This window comes from Furipterus horrens, unplaced genomic scaffold (assembly GCF_987537825.1).
Source record: "Furipterus horrens unplaced genomic scaffold, mFurHor1.1.pri manual_scaffold_4, whole genome shotgun sequence".
Lineage (NCBI taxonomy): Eukaryota > Metazoa > Chordata > Mammalia > Chiroptera > Furipteridae > Furipterus > Furipterus horrens.
In genome coordinates, this window is record NW_028327174.1 from 50734439 (window position 1) to 50761182 (window position 26744).

Here is a 26744-nt window from a genome sequence, read left to right on the forward strand (position 1 = left end):
CTTTGCTACCGGTTTCGGCCACGCTTCACCTTCTCTCACCCGTCCAATTACCGCCACACCCCTTATTTCCAGGCCTAGCTCCCTAATGGGGATATTTCTTTTTCCAAGCCTAGCCGATTCAAAGCTGTTCCTGCTCCCAGGCAGGTCCTACCCATCTCTACTTCCAACCTCCTTTTCACTAGGATTTCTATTGCCATCTCACCGGGACCTGCTTACTCCTCTCCACCACCAAAGGCTAATAGAATGGTCTTAAGAAAGGTTTAAAAATCTAAATCTCTGCCTCTTGTCTGAGGACAGATAAAGTAACTCTATAACTAGTATGGCATGCTTACCCACAATTTAAAGGGTTTCAGAGAGAGGAAGAAGGGAAACAACAGCAACAGCAATAACAAAACCCAACAACAACAAAACAGCCATTCTAAAGAGTAGAGTAGGGTTTCTTTAGCTCAGTGGTTCTCCAACTTCAGTGTGCTCCAGCTCAGGCATTAGCTTGTTCCATCCCACATGGAGAGTTTGTTCAAAGTTTCCTGGGCCCCATCGGAAGGGCTTGATTCCAGAGGTTTAGGAGAGGGTCCAATGAATTCATATTTCTCATTCTAACAGACTCAGGCAATGACTTTGCTGCTGGTCTGAGAACCACTGCCTGAAACCACTTTTCTCCAAAACCAGCAGTAGCTTAGTGGTAACTACTCTATATCCCAGATACATTTTAAAAGAAGTAATGCCTCCCTGATCCCATGGGTGTTTAAATCTGAGTCCCAAGGAACAGAGAGAGCATGCTCACTTGGCATACAGGAACCAGCGCTCAATGATCTTGGTCTCAAGATCGGTCCCTAGAAAAACACATTTGTACCATTTCTCAACCTCTTGGCTGTTACAAAATAGTTGCTCATGAAATATGTAATGAAAATGAACTTGGTGCAGCTTTCACTTTGGCCAGGAGCGATGCCACCAGCAAGATGATGGAACTAAATTGGCTCTGTAGCAGTCATGAAGAGTCTCCTCAACCACCTCAAGTCCTAAGCTGGCCCCTTTTCCTGCTTCACCAATGAGAAATTCACATCGTCATATTGCCACCATTGACATGTCCAGTCCAAACAAGTTGCCTTCATTAAGTAGAGCTGAGAAAATAAACAATAAACACTTTTGGTTTGGCTGCCTTTTCCCCCCTAAGACTTTATTATTTTCTCGTCATTCTCTTGAAATGACATCCTTTTACTACATTGATTATGGAGCTAGTCTTTGTCTCTACTCTCTATACCTATAATGTGTCTACCTTAGCCTTTGAAAAATATAGAAAAGGGTTTTTCTAAGTGTAATCTCAGTCCCCATGTACCTGATATACAAATGCCAGCCATAGCCACTCAGGCTTTTTTGTATAAAGTCAGTCGATACTGTAGCATGTGGATGAGTTAAGAGTAGCAGTAAGTCACACAGTAAAAGCAGCTACACTCAAGCCAGGATTGGATATTTTATGAAGGTCAGCAAGAGCTTCTGGATAACTTCAGTGAACAAGGTTTTCTGACTTTATTTAGCTTGTGGTGGGGCAAAAGCAGAAAGTAGCACCCTGCCACCCACTTAGAAGACCAAGCAAAACTTTGAAACACAGTACCCCTGGAAAACATTACAGATAACTTAAAAGCATGCTTATCTTCAAGAAAATCCACACTCCCATTTAAAAAAAAGTGCCTTAACAATTGTGTCAGTTGCTTGTACAGGCAAGGAAATCAAATAACCAACTATGCCTCTGCTCAGAGTGGAAAACAAGTCCATTTTCAGCAGAGGCATTTGGAAATTCCATTTGGTATGTTAGGCGTAATTGTAAGGTAAATTATTAAATGTTGAATACAATTGACACTAAAAAAAAAAACTCTTTGAATTTTGAATTGGAAAACAAATGGCTCATTTTGAAAGTGCACATTAATTCTCTCGTCAAATTGCTTTCAATTTTCAAGAAAAAATTGTCTTCTTTTAGGGAGCATGAAAGCCCAAAAAACATCCCAATACCACCACCAAGTGGTCATATATACTCATAGCACTTCACTTAAACCACATCATACCCTTTTCTTCTCAAACTGCTGAAGTAAAAGTAGGTCCTGAGACTGTAACAATGTAAAAAAATAATAATGGAAAAGAAACATTGAAAAGTTCAAATGTAAGAAGCTTTATTGAATAAAAATGTTTCAGACTAAGCAAGATTGTAAGAACGCAGAATATTTTACATCTCTAAAAAATATTAGAGCTAAATCTCTAAAAATGCAGTACAAAGAAAAGCCTATAGCTTAAACACTTCTCTTCCCCACATATAATTTGGAATATCAATTATGTACAACAAATGTTGTTCCAAAGCCTTAATACTAGAAACCACCCCCCATAAAGGCTATAATTGGTTTTAATTGCACCCTAGGAATACTGTCTGCCATAAAAATCAATTCATTTCAGAGTTGATAGGAATTTTAAAACTAGTGTCCCAGAAATGGGATATCAGAAGTGACATACAGGGTTTGGGGGGAGTCTGAGCTCAAGTGGTTTAAGGCATTTTTTCCTGTTATTCCTTCTTTAAACTCATTTTGCTCTAACATGCACAATGGCAAACAGCAATATAAATGATCTTATTAAAATATTGCATCTTTCAGCAAATTATAAGGACACCATCAGAGAAGAAAGCAATCACATTGGCAAATATTATAGTTTATCTGGGAGACAGTGGATCTCTTCAAGCACCAAAGGTGCTCAAACGGTACTTTAGAAAGATGGTTTTGTTATATCTCAAGAATCCAAGTCAGGGTGTTGTTTAGAGAGAAGGATGCAAAGCAATAAATTTCTCATCTATATTTGAGTAAGAAAATTAACCTAAATTTAAAAAAAAGACTAAATATTTGATCTCTTAACAGATGAATACTAAATAAATCGGTATTCATTTAAAAATATACAAACTGTGCCCTTTATACTAAAGTGCATTCAGTCATAATGTTTAGGCCCCTAAATCCCTCTGTATGATTGAATTTTTAGTGTAACAGTGTACTATACTAATCATCTATTTCATACTGCCTTTTGGGAATACAGTGGAATTTGGACTGTATCAGTTGGGATATTCCCTTCATCCCTTGAAAGACCTTAAAGCATTTATGTATATCACCATGGCTAAAATAGAGGATTTAGGTAATGTTATCTCTAGTATTTAGAGATAAACTGCAGTATGGGATTTTTTCTGAAGCAAGAACTGTTTCCCAAAATTACTTCCACATAAATTACAGTTCATGCTAAGGGAACTGTTTACATACATCACTCTGATAAAGGGCAGTGGCTCACTAACACTAGCACAAAAGGAAGGCCCAGCACCATTGCAATTTATCATTCCTCATCCTCATCCTCATCGTAGTACCGATTTCTCTTTATCTGCTCCTCTACAGACAGCTCTTTGACTACATCTCCCTCCCAGAATCCCACATCCTGGGACTTCTGATTCTGAGTAGTGAATTCTTTACTGGAGGTGTTGTCTGCAAAGCTGGACCAACTTGGAGGCTTGGGTTCTACTGGAGACTGCGGTTTGAAAAGGTTTCTATCATCTTCACCTAAATTTGCACCATTTTCTACAAGATTCTCACTCCCTGTCTCCAAACTATAAACTTCCTTACTTCTTCTCCTCCCTGCATCTCCTCCTTTAGATTCCTTGTTTTGCCAGGTTGTTTTTCCCACACTCCCATTCTTCTCAGAGGTGTTGGCATTTTCCACTTGTTTCCTTCCTGCTGCTATTCCTCCTGCACCCTCCTCACTCTGCTCTGACATGCTCCAGCCCTTCCTGAAAGGTGGAGACAAGGCTTTTGGGCTCTTTATGGAAGTGGTTCGAAACGAAGCTGCTACAGTGAACGGGCGGCTTCTTTCCTTCAGGGAGGAAGATCGTCTTAGTTTCTTCAGATCCAGATCTACATCCTCTGGAGCTTCAGGCTTGCTGATTTCATCCTCAGGAGGCCATTTGGGCTTGGATACTTTGATCCCTTCCTCCAACGTACTTCCTGAACTGCCAAGTTCAGTAGGGGGTGGCCAGGCGATCCTTAACTTCTTGGTTTCAGCTGGCTTGTCTTCTTTCTCTGGCTGAGAGGAGGCCTTGGCTTCCATACTTGCGGTCAGCACACCCACCTTAGCAATGGGGGCATCTTCTACCCCTGGGCTCTGAGGGGTCTCCCCTGCATTTGGAAGCTGGGCTGGTTTCTCCAGTGTCTCTTCATTTTCATTTTTGCTTGCCCACAGATCCTTGTGTGGTCTGTGCCCAAAGCCTTCATCATAGTTGCCTTTAGATTTAAAGAGTTGATTGAAGTGAGGCTTGCAATAGATTCTCCCATGTAATGATGCATATGTTCCTAGGCTGTTGTTAAAAGAGAAAAGAGCATAAAGTTAACAAATCTGTATATTCTTATTTACACCAGCAGGCTGAAATCTGGCAATGCCAGTGTTTTCAGAATAGGATACTTGCGAAAAATATCTGTAAAAGCATATCAATCTCCTAGGAATCTCTATCCTCTTTAAGCACAATTGTTCTATTATCCTTATAAAAAACATGCTCACTTCTAGACCTGTACCTTCACAAGACATTCTTCTACTCGATTCATGCTCCCATTTTCTTTTCTTTTTTTTAAATCCTCACCTGAGGATATATTTATTGATTTTAGAGAGTGAGGAAGAGAGGGAGGGAGGGGGAGATAGATAGATAGATAGAGAGAGAGAGAGAGAGAGAGAAACATAGACTGGTTGCCTCTCACATGCACCCCAACTGGGGATTGAACCTGCAACCTTTTGGTGTAAGGGACAACACTCCAACCAAATGAGCCACCAGCCAGGGCTCATGCTCCCATTCTCAAATGATTTCATTACCCGTTGTCAAAACTGTTTAAAAAAACATAACTTCATCCAGGAAGTCTTGCTTAGGTAATCCTGCCTATCTCTCATCACTCATGTAATTCCTAAGCATTTATAACCTATAACTCCTATAATGATATTCCTTTGTAAAAAGCTGAATCTTCGTCTTCCTTGTTTCCTATTTGTGTTATAACTTAAAAGCACACCTCTACAGGAATAGGTATAATGTGCTGCAAATAACTGGCACTCAACAGATACTAGTGACTGAATACAAGTAAGCTACAGTTAATAGGAGAACAGTGAGTAGTAGCCGGGAAATAAGTCTATCTGAATGTCAGTGCTAGACAAGCCAGTAGGAGATTTTTAAAAAAGTGTATTTTATTGATTATGCTGTTACAGTTGTTCCAATTTTTTTCCCTTTGCTCCCTTCCACTCAGTACCCCCCTTCCTTCCAGGAGTCCCATCTACCTCAGTTCATGTCCATGGGTCATGCATATAAGTTTTTTGGCTTCACCCTTTCCTATATTATTCTTAACTCCCCCCTGTCTATTTTCTATCAACCAATTATGCTTCTTTTTTTTTTTTTTAATTAGTATTGATATTTCTTTTTTTTTTTATAATTTATTCATTTATTTGTTTCTTTATTTTGTTTTTTATTTTATTTTATTTTATTTTTTTAGAGAGAGAGGAAAGGAGAAAGAGAGGAAGAGAAACATCAATGTGTGGTTGCCTTTCATTTGCGCCCCCAACTGGGGACCTGACATGCAACCTAGTCATGTGCCCTGACTGGGAATCGAACCAGCGACACTTGGTTCGCAGGCCGATGCTCAATCCACTGAGCCACAGCAGCCAGGGCCCAATTATGCTTCTTAATCCCTGTACCATTTCCCCATTTCTCCCCCTTTCCCCTCCCAGCTGATAACATTCCAAATGATCCCTGTACCTATGATTCTATTCCTATTCTGGTCTGTTTAGTTGGATTTTGTTTTTATTTTTTAGATTCAGTTGTTGATAGTTGTGAGTTCATTGTCATTTTAGTGTTCATAGTTTTGATCTTCTTTTTCTTAAATAAGTCCCTTTAACATTTCATATAATAATGGCTTGGTGATGATGAACTCCTTCAGCTTTACCTTGTCTGGGAAGCACTTTATCTGCCCTTCCATTCTAAATGATAGCTTTGCTGGATAGAGTAATCTTGGTTGTCGTCGTCGTCGTCGGCAGCCGTCCGTCTCGAGAGACGATGGCGTAGCTTCTTGAGAGTCTATCTGCACCGCCGAGAATGGCTGTGCAGTCCGATTCGGGAGTGACAATCCCTGCCGCACTTGGTACAGGTGAAGGCAGATGGCTGTTGTTGCTGCTGCTGACGCTGCTTCCGCCTCGATCTTTTCTGGACCGCCTCCTCGTTGCGCGCAGCCTCCGCGCGTGACGTACCTTGCCTGACCGCGAGCCTCCAGGCTAGGCGGTCGTCTGCTTGAACTTCCCATGTGTTGAGATTGATGGAGCATTGTGTCATGTCCTTTTTGCAGATGTCTTTGAACCGCAGTTTTGGGCGCCCTGTCATCCTCTTGCCTTCTGCTAGCTCGCCGTAGAGGAGGTCTTTGGGGATACGGCCTGCATCCATTCTTTTGACATGGCCGAGCCACCTGAGGCGTCTCTCGCTAAGAACTGCATGCAAACTGCTCATATTGGCTCGCTTCAGCACCCCGGTGTTGGGGACCTTATCCTGCCAGGCGACATGCAGGACGCGTCGCAGGCACCTCATGTGGAAGCTGTTGAGTTTCCTTTCGTGCCTTGCGTAGGTGGTCCACGTCTCGCTGCCATAGAGGAGAGTGCTGAGTACGCAGGCTTGGTAGATGCGCAGTCTGGTTTTCTCAGTGAGGCTGGAATTGTTCCACGCTCGCCGGTTCAGTCTGGCCATAACTGTGGCTGCCCTGGCGATTCTCCGGTTGACCTCCAAGTCGACTGACAGAGAGCTCGAGATGGTGGACCCGAGGTAAGTTGTAGGTCCTTGCTTTTCATTACATTGAATACTGCTTGCCAGTCCCTTCTTGCGCACAAAGTTTCTTTTGAGAATCAGCTGCTAGTCTTACAGGCACCACTTTGTAGATAACTCTTTTCTCTTGTTGTTTTAAAGATTCTTTCTTTATCTTTAACCTTTGGCATTTTAATTATGATGTGTCTTGGTGTGGTCCTCTTTTGGTCTAGCTTGTTTGGGACTCTCTGTGCTTCTTGGACTATGTCTATTTCCTTTGCCAAATTAGGGAATTTTTCCTTCATTATTTTTTCACATAAATTTTCAATTTCTTGCTCTTCCTCTTCTCCTTCTGGCATCCCTATGATTCAGATGTTGGTACATTTAAAGTACCAGAAGTTCCTAAGACTCTCCTTGTTTTTTTTCACTTGTTTCCCCATCCTGTACTGGTTGACTGTTTATTTCTTCCTTATGTTCTAAATCATTGATTTCAGCCCTGGCTTCCTTCCCTTCACCATTGATTTCATGTGGATTTTCCTTCGTCCACTTAGCATAGCCTTCACTTCTTTCCTTATGCATTTGCCATACTCAAGCATGTCTCTCAAGTCTGTGAGCATTGTTATCACCAGTGTTCTGAACTTGGTGTCTGTTAGGCTGGCTATCTCCTTGTCACTTAGTTCTCCCACAGGAACTTTGATCTGCTCCGTCTTTTGGGCCATACTTCTCTGTCTCCTCAACTTGACAGACTTCTGTGTTGCTTTGTGTATTAGAGCTTTCACACCTGTTGCATTCTAAGGGGCGGAGACTTAGGTATTCGTCAATGTAGAGTGACCCATTTCACCATGTTGTGGCGCTGTATGTCAGGGAGGGGTGTGAGAGGGAACCATGCTACTTGCTCAGCACTCACCCTTTTTCCAGGCACTTCTCCTGCTTCCCGTATTGTACTGGCACCTCTCTAGCTGTTACCCTGACTGTGGTTCCCAGAGAGAGTGGTTTTGCGGACGTTCTAGGACTGTGGGGGTCCTCTAAACAAACGGCCTCTGCTGAGAGACCAGTAGTCTCTTCTGACAGCCCAACCCCCCCCCCCACCCGGTTTTCATGGTCAGAAGCAATGAGGCTTTATTTTCCCCAGTGCTAGAACCTGGAGCTGCACGGTCTGGTGAGGGGCTGTGATCGCTTCCCAGGTGGCCCCTTCAACTTCTATAATATGTGACTGTGCTTTCTGCCAGCTGGCCACAGCCACTGCCTTGCCGCTCCCACCTCCAGTGCCACACCATGTCCTCTCAGCCCCGGCTCTGCCCCTTCTACCTGTCTCGGTGAGTATTACTTCCTTTTTTTTTTTGTTTGTTGGATTTCCATGGAGTTCGATTTTCTGGTAGTTCTGATTGTTTTTAGTTTTGAGGTAGTCGTATTTCTTATTGTTGTGGAGGGTGGCAAAGGGTGTCTACCTATGCCTCTATCTTGGCCGGAAGCACCCCAGTTAGGAGATCTGGTGTCTCTCACAGGGTAACAAATTTTAAAGGGGGTATAAAAACAGCAGCATTTCCACAGAAAAAATATAAAAATTCAAAAATTCAGAAAAATGTACTTTGGAGAGGAAAAAAAAAACCCCAAAACAATCAGCCCTGGCCAGGTAGCTCAATTGCTTATAGCATCTTCCCGATATGCTTAGGCTGTGGGTTCAGTTCCCAGTCAGGGCACATAGAAGAATCAACCAATGAAAGAATAAATAAGGGGAACAACAAATGTTTCTCTCTCCCTTCTTCTCTCTCTAAAGTCAATCAATCTGTCAAGAACCGATGAGTGAAAGTTAGAGAGGTATCTTTTGGCTCAACAGAAGGGAATGTCACTGTCGAGCTACAGCAATCTAATACTGGCACTAGCTCTTTGTGAAGCATCAAGCCCACAGAAGTGTCATATGGATGCCAGGACATCTTTCAAGAACATTTTAGAATGGATGTTTGCTCTGGCAGGAAAGCTGGAGGAAGTAATATACTAGTTACTCCTTTTTCTAGACTCTATAATTAAAATAAATTAATACAGAATATTTCCCCAGTTTGGCACATTTACATCCATACTCTGAGTTACTTGGAAGAAATAATGATTATTTTCTCAGAAAGAAAATGAAGCAACATACAGAAAAACACATGCTCTTCAGGGCCTATTCTTGTTGCTATTATTACCATTTACACCGTGCTCAGGACACTTTGAAGTTAGGACTCAGAGAAGTATCCTCCTGAGATTTCTTAACTTTATGATCCTATGATACGAAGGGAAAACATTTTACTGAATTAGGTCACAGGGGGTCTTAACCTGCAACCCTATTATTTAAACTTTAGTCCTAACATGTAAATTAACATATCAATGTACCAAGAAGTTCCAAACACAGCTATCATGTGATATGAAATACTTGTCATTAAAGGGTACTTTTCACCTTTTTTAAAGGGTCCTTCAACTAATAGTACACTATCAGCATAATAGCTGTTAGTACCAGTGTTTTAAAAGCAGAAGGCTCCCTCCGGAGGTCCAACTATATAGAGAGATGGCTTGTTTTAGTCTGGCTTACCTAAGTTTGTTGCTGCAATAAGAGCAACGGAAGCAGCTGATGTGAAACACTTGCTGGTTGGCCAAGAGACGCTCCATCGGGTAGACTGTCTTCTGACATTCCACACAGGTCTCTCTTGCAGGTGCCTGAAACTTCTAGGAAAAGGAAAGGACAACTTTAACTTAGCATAGGCAGTGATAAGTTAGTACTCTGCTGAGATGGGCCCTGAAATGTACTTTGTTATCTAATGGCTCCCTAACCTGGTCTGTCAATTCTCACAGGAACACTAAGTCTACTATGATTCTCTCAGCTGACTCTGTGAAGCCAAGAGGCTGTCCTGCATTCCTTTCCCAAACTGTTCGGCTGCCCTAAGTGTAGCAGCCACTGAGGGTGGGTATAGGACTAGGGCTGGATTGCAGAGAAAAGCTTAGACAGACCACAATGCACACAACATACACAGACAGGAAATGGGAAAATATCACACACAGGAGAATAAGTTGGATTGTTTCATTCAAGTGCCAAAGAAAAACAGGAGAGTTTTATGAGAACGAATTCTGAAGGGGAAAATTTTCAAGGAGAGGAAGTGTATTTGGCTTTGGGAATTAGGAAAAGACACTTTGATAAAGCATCTTTTAGTTTCCTCTGCTTATAATCTTGACTTGCTCAATTCACTAGGCATAATCTTTTTTAAAGAAGTCAAAACTGACACATAAATGGAACAATTTAAAAGAGACAAAACTATTTTATTAGGACTCCAGAAGAAAGCACAGCCCAATAAAGTTATAGGTTCTATCACCTTTTAAAAAAACCAATGGAGAATAAAATAAACATAATGGGGAGTGGAAAGTCATAACTGACTGGGAATCATGAACTGCTTATAAAGTGTGGAATTAGGGTGGGGTAAGCACAGCTGTTTTAGCTGGGAAACCAAATGCTGAAGAATATAAAAGATTTGGTATTCTAGCACTGATGAAAGCCAGAATTGCAAATCTGTAAATCTTTACATGATAATGGTTACATGGCTACCAGAGGTGGGCACCAAGTCCGTAGGAGTGTGTAATCCTTCACTTGCTCCAATAGAAATACCCCAACTAGTAAATGCAGAAGCAGCTTAAGTTAAGGTGTCTGGGAAGCTCTCACAGGCATATTGGTGGCTCCTTTGCTGCCAAGACCAGTGTGGTGGGAAATAATGCAAATTAGGACCTGAATGGTTAAGGTAAACCTAAAATAAACCAGGTATGGGCAAGATAGAATGTTGATTTAAAAAACCAGAAAATAGACCCATAAAAAAATTCACACTCTTGGTTCACTTGTCACATGATTCATTAGGAGGTAAAGCAAAAAATAGGAATGGTTTTTCAAGCAGATTTGGATCGGAAATGAGATCAGAAAATGGGCATAAAATTAAAGTAAAGGGAAAGATCTGTAAAAAGGAGTTTAATAAAATTAGTGGGAAACTCCCAAATAGTACCAAAGGATTTAAGAATCAAGGAGCAGAACTGAGTGGAAATGGCTCCTTAATAACAGCCCCCCCTCCATTCCTAGGGGTACATCCTAAAAAGGAAAAACTTAAAAGAATCAAAGACCACAGGCTACAACCTAGTTTACCAAGCATAAAGGAGATATTTAAATGTGATCAAATGTTAATATATTGAGTGCTGTTAGAAGTAATTAAGGCATTATTTGGAGCTCCGAATTCTTTTTTTTTTTTTTTATATATGAACACTTCTAACAAGATAGGACGTAAGTAGAGATGTCCTTGAATAGTTTAATTAGGTTTCTCTAAAAGGACTAGGCCCTTGTCTAGCAAGTGAAAGATTAAAATGCAGAATAATTGGGTATAAAAGTACAATTGAAGCCACTGGAGAGGGCCTGTAAGAATCACAATTCACAGAATATAAAAGTAATAGGCAAATGTATTTAATCAGACTGAAAATCTTTTTCAGCTGCAGGGTGAATTCTGTATTTTTTAACACTTGACTTAGGAAAATAAGTATTCATTCTGGTCAGAAAAGACAGAGCAGGAGACAAATTTCACATGGTAAAAGAGGAAATGGGTAGTATTCTGCTAAAGGGGAATGGGGGGTTACAGAGCCGCCCTCCACTGTACACACACAGAGAGAACACACTGTAGCAGAGGGGTGCAGCCCAGTGAATAGAAGGGAGAACCTGAGAGAAAGCTGAAAGTTGAGCTCACATTAGGAGGAAAGTGGAAGGCAGGAGCAGAAATTAGGTACCAGGAGCAGGAGCAGAAGCTGGAAGAGACAAACAGGAACCTTCAATGAATACACAGCATTTGGTGCGCCCTGGAGCGCTTTACTGCAACTGAGCTGTACCGCAGTTACAGACTCAGATCTATGAATAAGACCATGTTTTCTTTCTTTTTCATGTAATTCTGGTAATGGCGGCAAAATCAGCCTCACTCATATCTACCTGAGGCTGGAACACATCCCAGGCTTAGGAGAGAGGGCTTTTATGAGCCTTCACCCACACACGGAGTGTTTCATTAGCAGTTGTTTAGTGTCTTCCGACCTCCCTTGCCTGACCCACAGTGGCTCTCTTGAATGGAGCCTTTACCCACACAAGTGAAAAATTACTCTTCCTCTTTAATATCAAAATCATACAGGCATACCTTGTTTTATTGCACTTTGCTTTATTGTGTCTCACAGATGTTGTGTTATTTTTTTAAAAATAAATTAAAGGCAAGATCCTTCATCAGCAAAAAGTTACAACTCCCTTTATTGCAGTGGACTGGAACCAAACCCAAGTATCTCTGAGGTATGCCTGTAGATTGCTGCTCAAATACCTGACTAATCACAGCCTTCTAACTAGCTAGACCTACCAGAGTCCCATTATTACTATTCACTTTTTACATAAACTCTTTTAATATTATTTAAGGTTTATGAGGCAGTTGCCTAAGGGCCCTTTATAGTTTCATAAAGACAAGAGGATGCCAACACGCTATAATGCCAAGCCAGAGTGGCTGCGGCTGTGCCTTCCCTTTATTTGCTCTGTCCTGGGCTCTCAGCCACTTTTCTGTAATTGCCCCCATGTCTATTCAGACAACAGGAAGCATAGTCAATGCCCACAGATCTCTAGCATTATGGTAGGCCTGGCGTACATTCTGCCCCTGCTTTCGTGGTATGCTCGGACTTGGCACAGCTACATTTAAAACACTGCCAATATTAGATGTCAGGCCTTCTTGAAAATCTTTACAATATATATTTTTTCAGTATGTAAGATGTTTTTCCATCTCCCCTCCCTCACCCCTTTTCACACGTAGAAACTAACGCAGCAGGAATGTCAGATGCCTTATCAAAGTTCTCACAGTCAGTAAAGTTAAAACTCCGAACTACGGGCTCACAAACCAACAGAGCATTTTCTAACTTTTCCTGGAATGTTAAATTTTCATACTAAAAGAAACTCTTTGGGAGAAGAGCAGATGCTAACCTAAATGAAAATAATCTCACTATAGCACTTTGAACAAACTACAGCCTTTGTTTCAAATTAAAATATGTAGATAATATCTTTGGGATATTTAGGAATGAATGAGGTAATTTATACATAATTGATGTTCATAAACACTGTCATGTCTTTCCCATCTGAGGGATCCTGCAGGGCCTCTGCTAATCAGCATCAACTTGAAACTATTTTTCCAACAAATTTGCATGACTTCATCTCCATTCCTTCGTTCTCCTATCTTAAGTATATTTTTTAGTCTAATGAAGTCTCCAGTTGGGGTTTATATGTGTGTGGTGGGGGAGGCAGCAGCTGGCTACAGGCAGTGAAGCTAACTAGTCTTTAATCAGAAGGAAATTCAGAACATCACAAAATGCCTGTCATCCCCTCCTACCAATCTGTGCAAAATACCTAAGTAATTAAATTAAAATTCTTCACCACACAGTAAATGATTGGGCCAATTCTGTACAGCCTTAACCCTTCCCCTAGCTTTCTGTGAAACTTTTTGAAAGCATTTTGGGGATATTCATATCTTAAATAAACTGCTCTCCATGTAGAGGAAAGGCTAGTGCTCTGAGAAAGCACTAGTAATGTAGACAGTGAGAAAAGATTCTGGATGCCCTTCTAGCATAATTCTGATCACTTTGCAAAAAAAGCATCAAACCTCCTACCCTGTCTGTAGAGGAAGGGACAGCTGGCAGGGCAAGGAGCGGGTGCCACAGGGCATGTGCTCTCATGCAGTCTCCTGTTTTCTTTCCACACTCATCAGCAGGACTAGCCAAGGAAGCCTGGGGCCGGGCTGTCCTGGACACAGTGGGTAGAGCTGGTGTTTCCAGGGCCAGCAACATCTTGTATTTTCTCCCTTATCCTCCCCTTTGGGAACATGTAGGGAATAACTTCTTTCAGTGGGAGAACATAAAGCTTAAGAGACTTCTGAGCCTCTTGAGTCAAAACCTTCTGATCCTTTTCACAGGGTCCACTGAGCTCTGCACCCCGAACAACACCCTTTTTGAGAAGGAACCTGCAACTTCAGCTTCATTAGCATCATGTCTCATCAACTGAGTTATTAGGCCAGTGTTCAAAATATATAAAATCCTCACTTTTAAAGACCAGTATCATTTTAAAAAAAATTAAGCTAAAATTTGAAATGAACTCAGTTTCGACCTTAGATGTCCTATTTTCAATAACTGACAAGGCACTAAGGAAGAGTTTTCCCAGGTTGCATGGGATCCAAAAATCTATTCTGAATAAACAAGTTCATTCTTCCCAAAATGAAGAAATAATTTCTGTTGCCTGGTCTATAGTCATGAGACCAGTTATGCCAGTAGGTCTTCCTATAAATACAAAAGTCCCTATATACTTGCCTGCAGAATATAAAGGGTAAATATGAGGAAGAGAAAATAGACTGCTCTTAAACAAAAGTGGAGATGCGATTGAGTCCCACCCCAGGCTCCATGCACCATAACCATTTGAGCTTTGAACCATGGGCAGACATAGGCAGCCAGCTAGTTTACTCCAGTCTTCAGACAATGTTCAAAACCTGAGGTGTATGGCTGGTGAAAGCAGGCCTGTCTGCATTCTACTGCTGAGTGACCAGGGCCAAAGAAGTAGGCACGGGTCTGGGGAAGGTACATAGGGCACTTTAGCTCCATCTCCTCTTTGTGGTATGCCAGGAAGATCTAAGTGAGGTGTCTGTCGCTCATTGTTCATTAGCTGAGACCCTGGAGTTTGAATCAGGAAGGATCTTAAGGACTAGGAGGTCTGGTCTAGTAGTTAAAGGAGGGATTTAAGACTGGATTGAGAATTCAAAAATACTCCAGAAGAGATTTCAGTTCTTAGGTTGGCCATGGAATTTCCCTACTCACTCAGTCACACAGAATCCATGGCCAAGTCAGATTTGCTAGCTGTCCTTGATCCAGAACTATAACCCAAGGACTAACATCTGGACAGCGCTGTTGTTGGAGAGGAAATTAACCCCATGGCATTTGCTACTTTGTTGGACTCCAAATACTGGAAAAGAAAGTGCTGATGACAGCATGAGCAGATCTTTAAGGCCAGAAGAGGAGAGGGTCATGTTGAGTACACGTGCAAATTCAATCCCTGTAACTCAGTTCTTCCTCCCTACACTTGCTTTCTCTTGCTACATTCTCTAACTTTTTCAATGAACTTTACTCTCCTCACGAATCTCTGCTTCCTTTAAAATGTTCATGTTTAGCCCTGACTGATGTGGCTCAGTGAGTTGGGCATCACTCCATAGACCGAAAGGTTGCCAGTTCAATTCCCAGCCAGGGCACATGCCTAGGTTGCAGGCCAGGCCCCTGGTTGGGGGAGATCCGTGTTTCTCTCCCTCTCTTTCTCCCCCACTTCCCCTCTCTCTAAAAATAGATTTTAAAATCTTAAAAAACAAAACCCAAAAAAATGGTCATGTTTACCTTCTTTACCCCTCCTCCCTTTTTAATCTGTCCTTTAAGTTCTGGATTCTCCCCTTTCCTCACCCATGTCCTCTTCATCTTTTTTGTGCACTAGAACTTTCATTAAGGAACCACACATGCCCACAGGTGAGAGATACAAGCACAGCAGACGTGTGCGTGAGGATGGGCCAGTATAAACTACCTGAAAACTAATTCTGCCTGCTGAGCAGAGGCAGATTTAGTGGCAGGCGCACTGGGCACATGCCCTGGACCCCGACTTCTGAAGGGCCCCGCAAAACCCAAATTTTACACTTTTTTCTAATGACACCAAGTTTGGTTTCATTACTACGCTGCATAAAATATGGTTAACATGTATTTTTATTTTCCCTGTCTCTCTCTTTTTTTTAAGGGGCCCAATATTTTCTCCTGTGCCCAGGGCCTCAACTAACCTTAATCTGCCTCTGCTGCTTAACATTTTCTCTCAAATGTTAAGTTCTGAAACAAAACTTAAGAGAACATCAGAGGAGAAAGACACTAAAGTAACGTGGATATGTTTTGTCATTAATTCCAGTGAGTAAATTAGCACAATATTAGCAAAGCATTCAATCAACACAAGTCAGCCCTGGCCTGTGTGGTTCAGTCAGGGCACATGCCTAAGGTTATGGGCCCACTCCCTGGTTGGGGGGCATGTATGAGAAGGAACTGATCAATGTCTCTCTCTCACATGGATGTTTCTCTCCCTCTCCCTGTCCCTCCCTTTCCCTCATTCTAAAAATCAATAAGCATATCCTCAGGTGAGGACACACACACAAAAAGTCAGTTTTAATAATAATCAGCCTACAACAGGTGTTGGATTTTTTTATTTTTTTATTTTTATGGAAATATATATTTGTTCATAGAAAGGGAAAAGATGGTTTTAAAAAATTGGTGAATAAAAAGAGACCACAGGTTGACTAGCCAAGTAAAATATTTGGCAAGGGGGTACAAAAATTTTGTACATTCCTTAACATTTAATATTATACCAAAGCATAAGTATTAGTTGAATGTCCATTTTTACAGTAAATAGGCTGGCCAACCCCCACTGGAATGTCACATTTTTTTCTTTAAATATGCTGACCACTAATCATGTGATGGTCAAGTTCCTCAGACTGGGGAGCCATGCTCTTGAAGTTGACATTGCACATTCCTGTCCAATGGGCTGATTTTAGTTTAATGGATTTCTCATATTTCCCATTTTGTGATCTTTTACCCATTCACAGATTTATGAACTTGGACTTAAAAGAAATCAGGTTATTTTCTTTAACTTCAGGTTTTCTTAAAACTTTCATGAGTTTTCCATATTTCTCACTGAGTGCTATTAGTGAGCCTCCCCACTTTCTGCTCCAAACATCTGAGCAGAAGCAGCAAGACTTCCAGGAAAAGTAACTGGCCTTAAGTGTGTCCTTATTTGGTATTTTCATCCCCAGGAAAGCAAAAACGGGTTATAATGAATATAATGATAGAAGGTAAAGTAAGCTCCACTAGCAAACCAATGTCTAAAGGCTCAGAGAGAAATTGCCATCATACCTTCACTGCTTTGGGAGGAGAACTTTCAGAAAGGCTGGAGGCTCTGGTATCTGGACTTAGTGACTTGGCATGGACAGGTTGCTGGACCTCACTCTTCACCTGGGAATTACCTGATTGAGTTACAAAAGAAAGACATTTTTTAGGTACCTCACGGGAAGTCTCAGAAAAGTTCCTTCCCAAAGCAAAGTTTAGACACTTTCACTAATAACAGGTCATTTCAACACCAGGAAAAACAACTGCTTTTCTACTGAGGAATATTCTAATGATGAAGCTATGCTTTTAGGTTCTCTCACAAGTCGGGTTCTCTGCCAGGAGGCTTTCTCAGCCTTTGCCACAAACAGTGGCAATCTAGACCACTCTATGTAACAAACGTTCTGTCCTGTAGCTTTTGTCATTTCTAAAGGCTGTTTATAGATTTTAATGACTTTTTGATAATTAGCACTCCCAGTAATTTGTTCTGGGGTGCTTGAAAATAGAAATTTTATAACATGTATGAGAGAGAGAGAGAGAGAGAGACAGAGACAGAGACAGAGACAGAGACAGAGACAGACAGACAGAGAGAGAGAGAGAGAGAGAGAGAGAGAAATTTGACACTGTTTTTGGTCAGTCCTAGAGCAGATATCTGTGGATAAAGATTATGGAAAAAGACTCCATGAAGTTTTTTTTTCCATAATCACTGACGTCTCGCCTGCATAAATTAATTTCCTGCCAATACATTCATCATGTGGAAAACTCAGAAGAGTCACAGAAAAGTCATTTACACAGCTACCAAGGAAAAATAAAGGAATTCCTTATAATCTAGAGTTAAGTCAGGAAAGTACTAAACAGTTAAGGCTTATTCTTAAAAAATGTTTTGCAAACCTAGTCAAAACTCAAAAAAATTTCTAGCCCAAGCAAAATGATTGCGAAGGAATGTTCCTGGAATCAAGCAGCAAGAGTTTCTGTCTGAAATTTTAAGGTAGGGTTCACTAGAGATTTGTTTAGCTCATACTTCTACTTTAGTTGCCGAGTGTTCCGTGTCTAATAAACTAACCAGGAGAAGGTAGAAATCCATATATATATATATATATATTCACTGAAAATCAAAATCAAAGTAGATATAGCAAAGGAAAAAGAGGTTTTTATCTTTGAGAGAAGTGAGGCTCAAAATGACTCCAAAATAGGATGAAAAGGTAGTCAAATTCAACATCAACAGTGAAATCTCTAGAATCTGGCTTGAGTGTGGACTATGATAACACATTTAGATAAGTAGGAAAGGTATTTTTAATAGGTTACTCAAATATCAATTCTTTCTCCCTTTACATGAATGAAATCCTTGGCCAAACTTTTATTAAAATGAAACTTCAAAATTCGTTTTTACAGCTTTAAACCTGAAAAGATTTGATACAAAAAGTAGGATAAGTTCAATAAGAGAAGTACCAGAAGTATTCATTTTGCCCCAAGTTAACCATATATAATTAAATTTAACTTCTCCCTAAGCCATGAAATGTATGAAGCGTATTCAAGCATCGGTTCTTAAAACCAAGTGAAAGATCTGATGAACTGAACTTAATGTTACTTTCTCAACACAGAGAGCAATGGAGAGACACCCCCCCTTCACCACCAAATATGGGACAGAGAACAAAAGCTTCACCGTCTAGATCTAAGAACGAATACTTACGGAAGTCAGCTTCAGCAGGGGTGGAACAGGCTGCCAGGCTATTCTCAGTTGCAGAACCCTACAAAAAAGAGGGGTGGGATTAAAAATCACATTAAAAATAAATGAGCAAACTGCTGTTAATGCCATAGAAACCTGCTGACTCCAGTCAGTCAGTGGCTGCCTGTAGGAAATAATGGGCCCCAGAACAGCTGAGCATTTAAACAAGAGGCAACAAAATGTCTTTTATGAGGATATTAACATGCCTCTCAATTACAGAGTAAGGCCAGAAACAGACTGCATTCTGCTGCCAAAATTGTGCATCATCTCCCTTTATAAAAGAACTCCCAAACCATATCTTTTGATTCTTAAAGGGGGTGGGGGTGGGGGGCAAACAAAGCCCTCTATCAGGGAGACCAAAGCTCCTCACCACAAACCATAACTCATATAACCATAACTCACTCCTAGGCAAAATAAAGTCTTTACGTATAGAAATTAGTCTTAGTCTTTTAATTCCCTAGCTCTTTATTTCCTAACCAAATACATTCTGCTGAAACAAGATTGCCAGCACCTAAGACTTTCATATAGCCATAAAACAAATTTATCTAAAACCAACCTCGGATATTACCTTCAAGGTTAGTTTCTCTTTTTAATCCCACTCTCAAAATAGCAGTATTTAACAAGATAGCAGATCTTATGTATCGGTATATATTTTCCCCAGAAGCCATCAAATTTAAATAAAAGAACTTTCTACTAACTTTCTCTCTCCTTTTTACTGGCCCCTAGGCCTTCCTGGTATCTTCCTCCACACAAAAAATGAGGGTCGACTGAATGTGCACTCTTCATGTAATAATTGTTCCACTCAGATGTCAGGGATTTTATGAGTGATGCTGAGAGTTTACATCGGGCTATATAATGTACTGAATAAACTTATGATAAAATACTGGAGATCAAGTTGTTGCCTGACTGCACCTGAATTACAGCATGGTTGTTTTTCCCACTACTCTCTTTTCATTACAGGAATTCTGACATGGTATAAAATGAGCCAGTATAATAACATCCAATATTTACCGAGTATTTACTATTAATCACTGAAATGATCACCTTACATGCATTATTTCATTTAATGATATGAAATAAGTTTTCTGAAAGTTGTGCATGGCCATAAAAACCTCTTTAGTTCTTGCTAATTAGTAGGTGCATTCATCCCAGGATGTTCTTCTCTCACCTCTAATTTGATCACCTTGAACCAAAAGGGTAAAATTAATGCCAATCATGACATCATTGCACGTGTCCAACCAGATGACTTCACTGCAGGAACAGCCACGAGACAGCACGTGAGATTTTGCTCAAACATTTCATTAAAGGAAAGTACAAATTCATTCACAAGAGGAGAAATGGATGGATATCTGTACAAAATATTCCATTTGAGGCAAGTTTACCCTAGCATTAATGTGTTCTTTTGCAACAAATAGAAGTTCAGCTAGTTCTTCGGTGTTGGTTAACAAACACTAGGCAAATAGCCAAAAGGATAACTGAGGCTCTGAAAATTTTTATGAATTTTAAGGCAGCTAAGCATTTATGAACCTGCAGTATGTGCCTGAAGACGATGCCCTAACTTTAACACCTTTTCTCCCCACCCACTCCCCAATTCATGGTTCAGTTGCACTGATGCTCTTTTAGGTTATAATTAAAATGTTCCCATTCTCTAGTTCAGCACAGAGTTCCAGTTTCAAATCATGAACCCAGTCAAGAAAACATGAAATTAGATATAGGGATAGGAACAGCCTAAGCACTATTTTCCCAAGGATCATTTCTCAAACTATGCTCCTAAAGTAGACTGGGGGATTTCAATGCTGGGAATATTTTCCCCTAAAATGTCTTTAAAAAAAAGATTTTATTTATTTATTTTTAGGGAGAGGGGAAGGGAGGGAGGGAGAGAAACACTGATATGTGAGAGAAATATCAAGGTTGCTTTTCATGTGCTCCCAACTGGGGACCTCACCCGCAACCCAGGCATGTGCCCTGACTGAGAATTGAACTGGTAACCCTTTGGTTTGCAGGCTAGCACTCAAGCCACTGAGCCACACTCACCAGGGCTAAAATGTCCTTTTTATAATATATAAGAAAAATTCAAACATATTTACTTAGTTATTCTTAAGACAATCTTCCACTTAAAAAATGGGAAACCCAGGCTGTCTAATGAGAAAACTCGCTTGATATGTGTGACATGTGACCCATGTGACTAATGCCTGAGCCCACTGTTGCAAGGATACAATTTATTTGACAATTTTATGACTATGAAACACATTACTGCCAAGTATTCTGTCTTATTATTTCAACATAGATTTTAATGTTTTTGTAAAGTGATTCAATTTTTCTAAATTTTTTCCAGTTCTAGTCTATGATTCAAATTGTGTAGCCATTAATCTGAGACCATTTTTTGTGTGTCTACTTTGGTCCAACCAAGTGTGTAAATATCTCATGAGTTCCTGTTGGTATTCTGTCAATACAGCAAACCTTTAAAAGTCTGTTACTCTGAAATAAGTTTGAGAACTCTTGCTCTTAACTAATTTTAATTATCTCTTCACCTTTTGGAAGGATGGCCTCAAGGGTGTCAATATGTATAATAGAAACAATGGTTTTTCTCCTAATATTAATCACTGTCATAGATTTGAAAGCTCTTTCTCCTCATCTAACGTAACATTTGATTATCATATTGACCAAAAGACCAAGGAGAATGGGTAATGGATCGGCAGAGAAAATGATAAATTCACCTGACATACGTGTTGTTGCTTATTCCAACTAAGACACTCATGTAATGGTAAACGCATAAAATACTAATCTAATTTGCTTAAATTCTTCCCCTGGGTTTCTACCACTGCAGGACTCCACCCAAACTCTTAAGGGTGGCATACAAAGCTTTTCAAGGCCCACCCTGGCCTTCTCCCTCCACCTGTCTCTCACTATTGCCTATATGTACCTTCTTTTCTAGCCACGTCATCTTGGTTTAGATCTCCGATTTCCACTCCTCTGTTATATCTGCTTAGAATACCCTTCTCTTTCTTTACTCGAACTTCTCCTTATTCACTTGGCTTATTCTGACACATTCATCAGGACCTCACCTTCTTGAGGAAGTCAGGGTAAGTGTCCTTAGCCTCAGCTTCCACAGCCTTGCATAGCCCTCTCATAGCACTGGTCACACTGTTTTATGACAGCCAACATATTATCCATTTCCCTTCTACTGTTAGCTTCCTTGCAGATAAAGACCGCATGAAATGGTATGTTCATATTTAGTTTTTAAGCTTAGTATTACCTGTGTTTACTATAGTGTCTAGCTTTCAAAATACTTAGAGTGAAAATAAAATTTTCTTTCACAAAATGAGTTAAATTAATAATATACAAATACTTTGAAGATAATATTGCTAATCAAAACTTTAAAAAAAAATTACTTTAGCTCTATACCCTCAGAGCATTTGCTGAAGAAAAGAATTTTCCAATGAGGGTTCATTATTTGGTCAACTATAAGTTGCAGAGCTTCCCAACCAAAATTATGTGACCTGCAAAAACAACAATCTGTCCTGGCAGCTGTTACCAAATTCCCAGACACTCTACAGCCCAGAGTTAGAGTGGTTTCTAATTTTAAGCATCTAATTTAGAACACATGTTTCCTTGGCAACTGGACATCAGACTTTTCAACCCACCTTTTCTCCATCTTGATGGGAGACAGAGACCTCAGGACCTGGGGGTACATTCTCCTTTTGTTCCAACTTATGAATTTTGATTTCACTGCCATTGGCTCTCAGTTCATTCTAAAAAATAAAAATAGTCTGTGAAATTTTTTAAAAGTCTCAAAAAATAAAGTAAAATAAATTCTCACTATTCTCTTCATAACACAATTATTAAGTAAACTTGGAATGTGAAAAAAAATTATTTTAAGAGGCCTCAAGTCAAATCAGCCCCTTAATTGTCACAAGCAAAACCCTTTGGACTTGTGAAATGACAAAAGCAGCTTTGTGGACACACACCTCAGAGTTAAATATCTGTACACTAGTCCAAAACTGATGCTCATTAAAATACAGACATATCAACACAGACACACACACACAGACCACCCCCAGCATACAATGTTCTCGTGATTCACTCTTCTAGCAGCAGAGCTTGTGGGAATGCAAAGCTGGTGAGTTTTATCAGAAAAGACCATTCTGGAGCAGGGAAAGGAGATGCCAAGTGCCAATAATTAAGAAAATATACTGACCATATATATATATATGCCCGGCCTGGAAAGAGAGACAGGGATGATGTATACATATGAAAACAAATTATATTTAATGATACCATAAAACCACCTTTTAAAATGAGACTTCAAAAACATGTTTTTTTTTGCATAAAATTCACACATTGTGCTAAAGACATACCTTATTCTACTTCTCATAACAGAGTCTCAACATAAAAAGCAGGCATTAATACTACCATAGGAATAAACACAATCAATTTTTTTTTTCTTGCAAAGACCACTTGGGGCAAAGTATTAAAATCAACTGTATTTATTAAACCCAAAATCAATATAGAAATAGATGAATATGGACATTCCCTATCATTAATCTGCTAGTAATCTAGTACCTTTCTGTTCTCTGTGATTCTGTAGGCATGGGGAGAAAATTTATGGCCACAGGGCCAATGAAGGGAGTGTGAGTGTGAGTGACTCACTCAGGTGTGGAATTCCAGATTAAGGCACATATTCTGGAAGTGCATCTGCAGGGAGGAGCTGGCAGCCAGCACTGCAGAAGATAATAAATAGTACAACAGGCCAACCACTCCTTCCTGACCCCATCTCAAAGCCCAGCTTCCAGAATCACTGCCATAGAGTGTCTGCCTTGTTACAACCATCTCTGTAAAGGGGCCGGAGAAATTCTCTTGAGATGAGATAAAATGTACTTTTTACAAGAATTCCTTAAGTATTTCAACTCAGAATTTTCAAAGATGGAGAGATGCAATGCAGAAACTCTATTAGGAGTTAAAAAAAAAAAAAAGTCACAGAACAGGTTTTTCCACATAGGGAGTCACCTGGTCGGAATGTTTATAGCAGGAGGGCACTGAGAAGCAGCAAAATCCTGTAACAAGAGGGACTAAAGCTCCTCAGATCACCTCTTTGCTGTATCTCCTGACCTGCCTTCTAAGGGAAGTCAGAATTTGCTCTTTTTTCACACTCAATATTCATGTACACACATCTCTTCTTAACAGTACAGTGAAAAATCAAGATTATATTATTCCTTGCCCAGAGATTTAGGCCACCAATAAACACTACTGGAGAATGCATACTTAATAATGTGGGAAAAGAAGGCTCAACTCCTGAAACACACATGATGATTTCTAATAGGCAACAGTTTCAGTCTGCCTGGGAACAAATAAAATTCAATACTAGTCTTCCAACTTTGTTTAAAGACATCAAGAGATAATAGTTTGTAATTTGAAATCTTAGAAGGAACAAATATTTGAAAGATACATATATAGGTATGTGTACATGTGTATATATGCGTGTGTACACATGAATAAATGGCATTTAAAAGATAACTTCAGTTAAGATTTTCCATAGTGTCATCCTGCCAGTTAAGCCTAAATAAGTATAAAATGAAAAGACCCTCCATTCTATTTAGAATACCAAATATTTTGTTCTTAATGAGCATGTCATCTCTCACCTTTTCTCATCCACTATTCTATATATATATATATATATATATATATAAAATCATCACGTAATAAGGAATGAAGATTAAATAGGCCATATATTGTACAATTTCATTTATAAGAAATGTCTGAAATAGGCAAGTCCATAAAGACAGCAAGTAAATTAGTGGTTGCCAGGAGAATTGGGAGAGAGCGTACAGGCATGGGGTTTCTTTTGGGGATGATAGGAATGTTCTGGAATTAGACAATGGTGGTGGTTGTACAACCTTGTGAATATGCTAAAAATTACTGAATTTTATACTTTAAAATGGTGATTTTGTCATAAGAATTATATATCAATAAAAAATTGCAAAAAACCCCTACTCCGTATTACTGTTGAATACATTTGATATTTCTCTCCATTCTTTGCCCTTTCCTCCCTCAAAAACAAAAATAAAATAAATGTTTCTGTTAAAATTAATAAAACACTACTTCTTTAACAAAAATAACAAGATTAAGTAGAAGAAACAGCAAAACTCTCAATGACGTTACTGGATGGTAGCCTCACAAAAAAATGAGTGGGCTGGGAATGAGACCTAGGAAAGTAAAGAGGATTAGGACATAAGAAGGATGAAAAATAAAACTAAGGTAGGATTTCTGTGAAAAGAGAATGGGGGGTGGGGGAGGACACACAAGGGAAGGAGCCAGGGCTCACAAGTCAGGGTCTGACGACGTTTTGATTCCTACGCTCAGTGACCATTTGCTGGATGAATGAATGAATGAGTGAATGAATGAATGATGCAGAATACATACTGTATAGTTGGTAGAGCTGCTTTGTTTGGACACAGCTGCCTGGTACTTGGCCATTCGATCCTTTATGGAGGTTTCTGAGAGGCGTGGGATCTCTAGATTTCGCCTAGTGTCACTTTTCTCTGAGTTGAATGCAGGAGTTGATACCTGACCTGGAAGCATGCCAAAAAAAAAAAAAAAAATTATTTATTAGAGCATAAAATTTGATTTCAGTGGTTTCAAGATTCCCAATTTGGGGCTATTGTAATCTAATGGAATCAATTTCTTCATTAAGAGTACAAAGAAGGAAATCAGGAATATGTTATCTATATGGTAATATTCACTTACTTCCCCAACATTATAAGGAGAACCTTTACGATAATTGAGTATTGTACATTTTAAAATTTTGGCTTATTTAACATATGAAAAAAATTAGATCTCAATGTCATTTTATTTGAATTTCTTTGATTACTAGGTGGCTGATGATTTTCTTATGTTTATTAATTCAGTTTTTCCTTTAGTGCAGTACCTTATATGCCCTTCAAAACATAATCCCACCCTCAAAATGTTTTGTTACCACCAGTAGTATAGGATAACCAATCTTGATGGAGGTTACTACCCATTGATGGGATCCCTCAAGCCTCAGATGACCATGGAGCCAAAATTGTCCGTAGTACTTCCCTTGGAATCCCAGAGAAGTACCCTTTGGTTACCATAGGTTACCACTGACAAGGATGGATTAAAAATACAGAGGAGCTATTTGTGGAAAGCAATGAGGTTTGAGAATGGCTTGTATCTAACAGATAAGACTTCCTTTTAATTTGTGCCACTCTTCCTTCAAAAGCATTGGCTTTGAGGCCAAAAGGTACTGTTTACTAATGAGTACTTCCCAGAGAATGTCATATACATGGAACCCTCTGCTTACCTGGCCCTATTTCCAAATCATCCAGAGAATAGCTGTTTTCAGAGGTCCTCCTTCCACCTGCACTTCGGCTTTGGGCCCGAAGAATCTGTTTGGAAAACAAAACCCAGCAATAAATTTTGCATAGAAGATGGGAAATCTTGATGCAATGTTCAAAAAGGATGACAGCGAATGTCCTTTATAAATTAAACCCAGAAGAGATTAGACTTTATATTAGTTTCTATATTCCACAGAATGTGTTTTTAGTATTATAAATATTAAGCACTTCATATTCACAGGTACCCGGGGAAAAATAAGTTAACTCTGTGTAGGTTATGCTCTCCACTAGTGATCACTTCCTAACCAGCTAACCAGAAAGTCTCGTAATTTAAACAGTTATTGAGGGGAATCTTCATGTCCCAGATGATGATGACATGTGTCTCCAAAGTGCCAAGCCCTGATGCAGTATCTGCTGTTTTCCTTCCCCATCTCACCTTATCCCTGCTGTTGCTGCTCTGGATGGACTACTCTGCACTACCTTTGTAAATGGCTATTCTACCTTCCAATCAAGTCCCTATAATGCCGGCCTTATCCCAAGTAATACAAAATACATAATCACCCCCAAATATAAATCTATGCTACTCTCTTGTTTAAAATTCTTTAAGGATCCCTGATCACTCCTTGAATTAAATCTAAAGTGCTTAGTATGTCACAGGAGACCAGTTCTAGATCTGGCCCCTACCTACCCTCTCTGGGTATATTGTTCTCCTCACCCATTATCCTCCAGGAAAAGCAAACTGCTGTGAGGTCCATGATATTGTAAACGAGTTTCCTCTACCTGGATTACCATTTTATCCATCTGTTCTCTAGCAAATGCTTGTTCTTTCAAGACTCTGTGTAAGCTTAGCAAATTTCTACCTGTGCTACATAAATCCAACTAT

At 39.8% G+C, this 26744-nt stretch overlaps 1 protein-coding gene across 1 annotated transcript in view; it reads right to left on the reverse strand.

Annotated features, from left to right (window-relative positions):
- Nucleotides 1-2673: 2673 nt before the first annotated feature.
- The window catches only part of LIMA1 (LIM domain and actin binding 1), an 86585-nt gene continuing 62514 nt past the window's right edge, over nucleotides 2674-26744 (reverse strand). Inside the window, exons 5-11 of the mRNA XM_090273144.1 lie at nucleotides 25828-25912; nucleotides 24927-25075; nucleotides 22151-22258; nucleotides 18471-18528; nucleotides 16811-16920; nucleotides 9396-9529; nucleotides 2674-4366 (exon numbers count right to left, since the gene is read on the reverse strand). Of these exons, the coding sequence (XP_090129270.1) occupies nucleotides 3355-4366; nucleotides 9396-9529; nucleotides 16811-16920; nucleotides 18471-18528; nucleotides 22151-22258; nucleotides 24927-25075; nucleotides 25828-25912 (1656 nt within the window). The 3' untranslated portion in view covers nucleotides 2674-3354. The remainder of the gene's footprint in view (nucleotides 4367-9395; nucleotides 9530-16810; nucleotides 16921-18470; nucleotides 18529-22150; nucleotides 22259-24926; nucleotides 25076-25827; nucleotides 25913-26744) is intronic.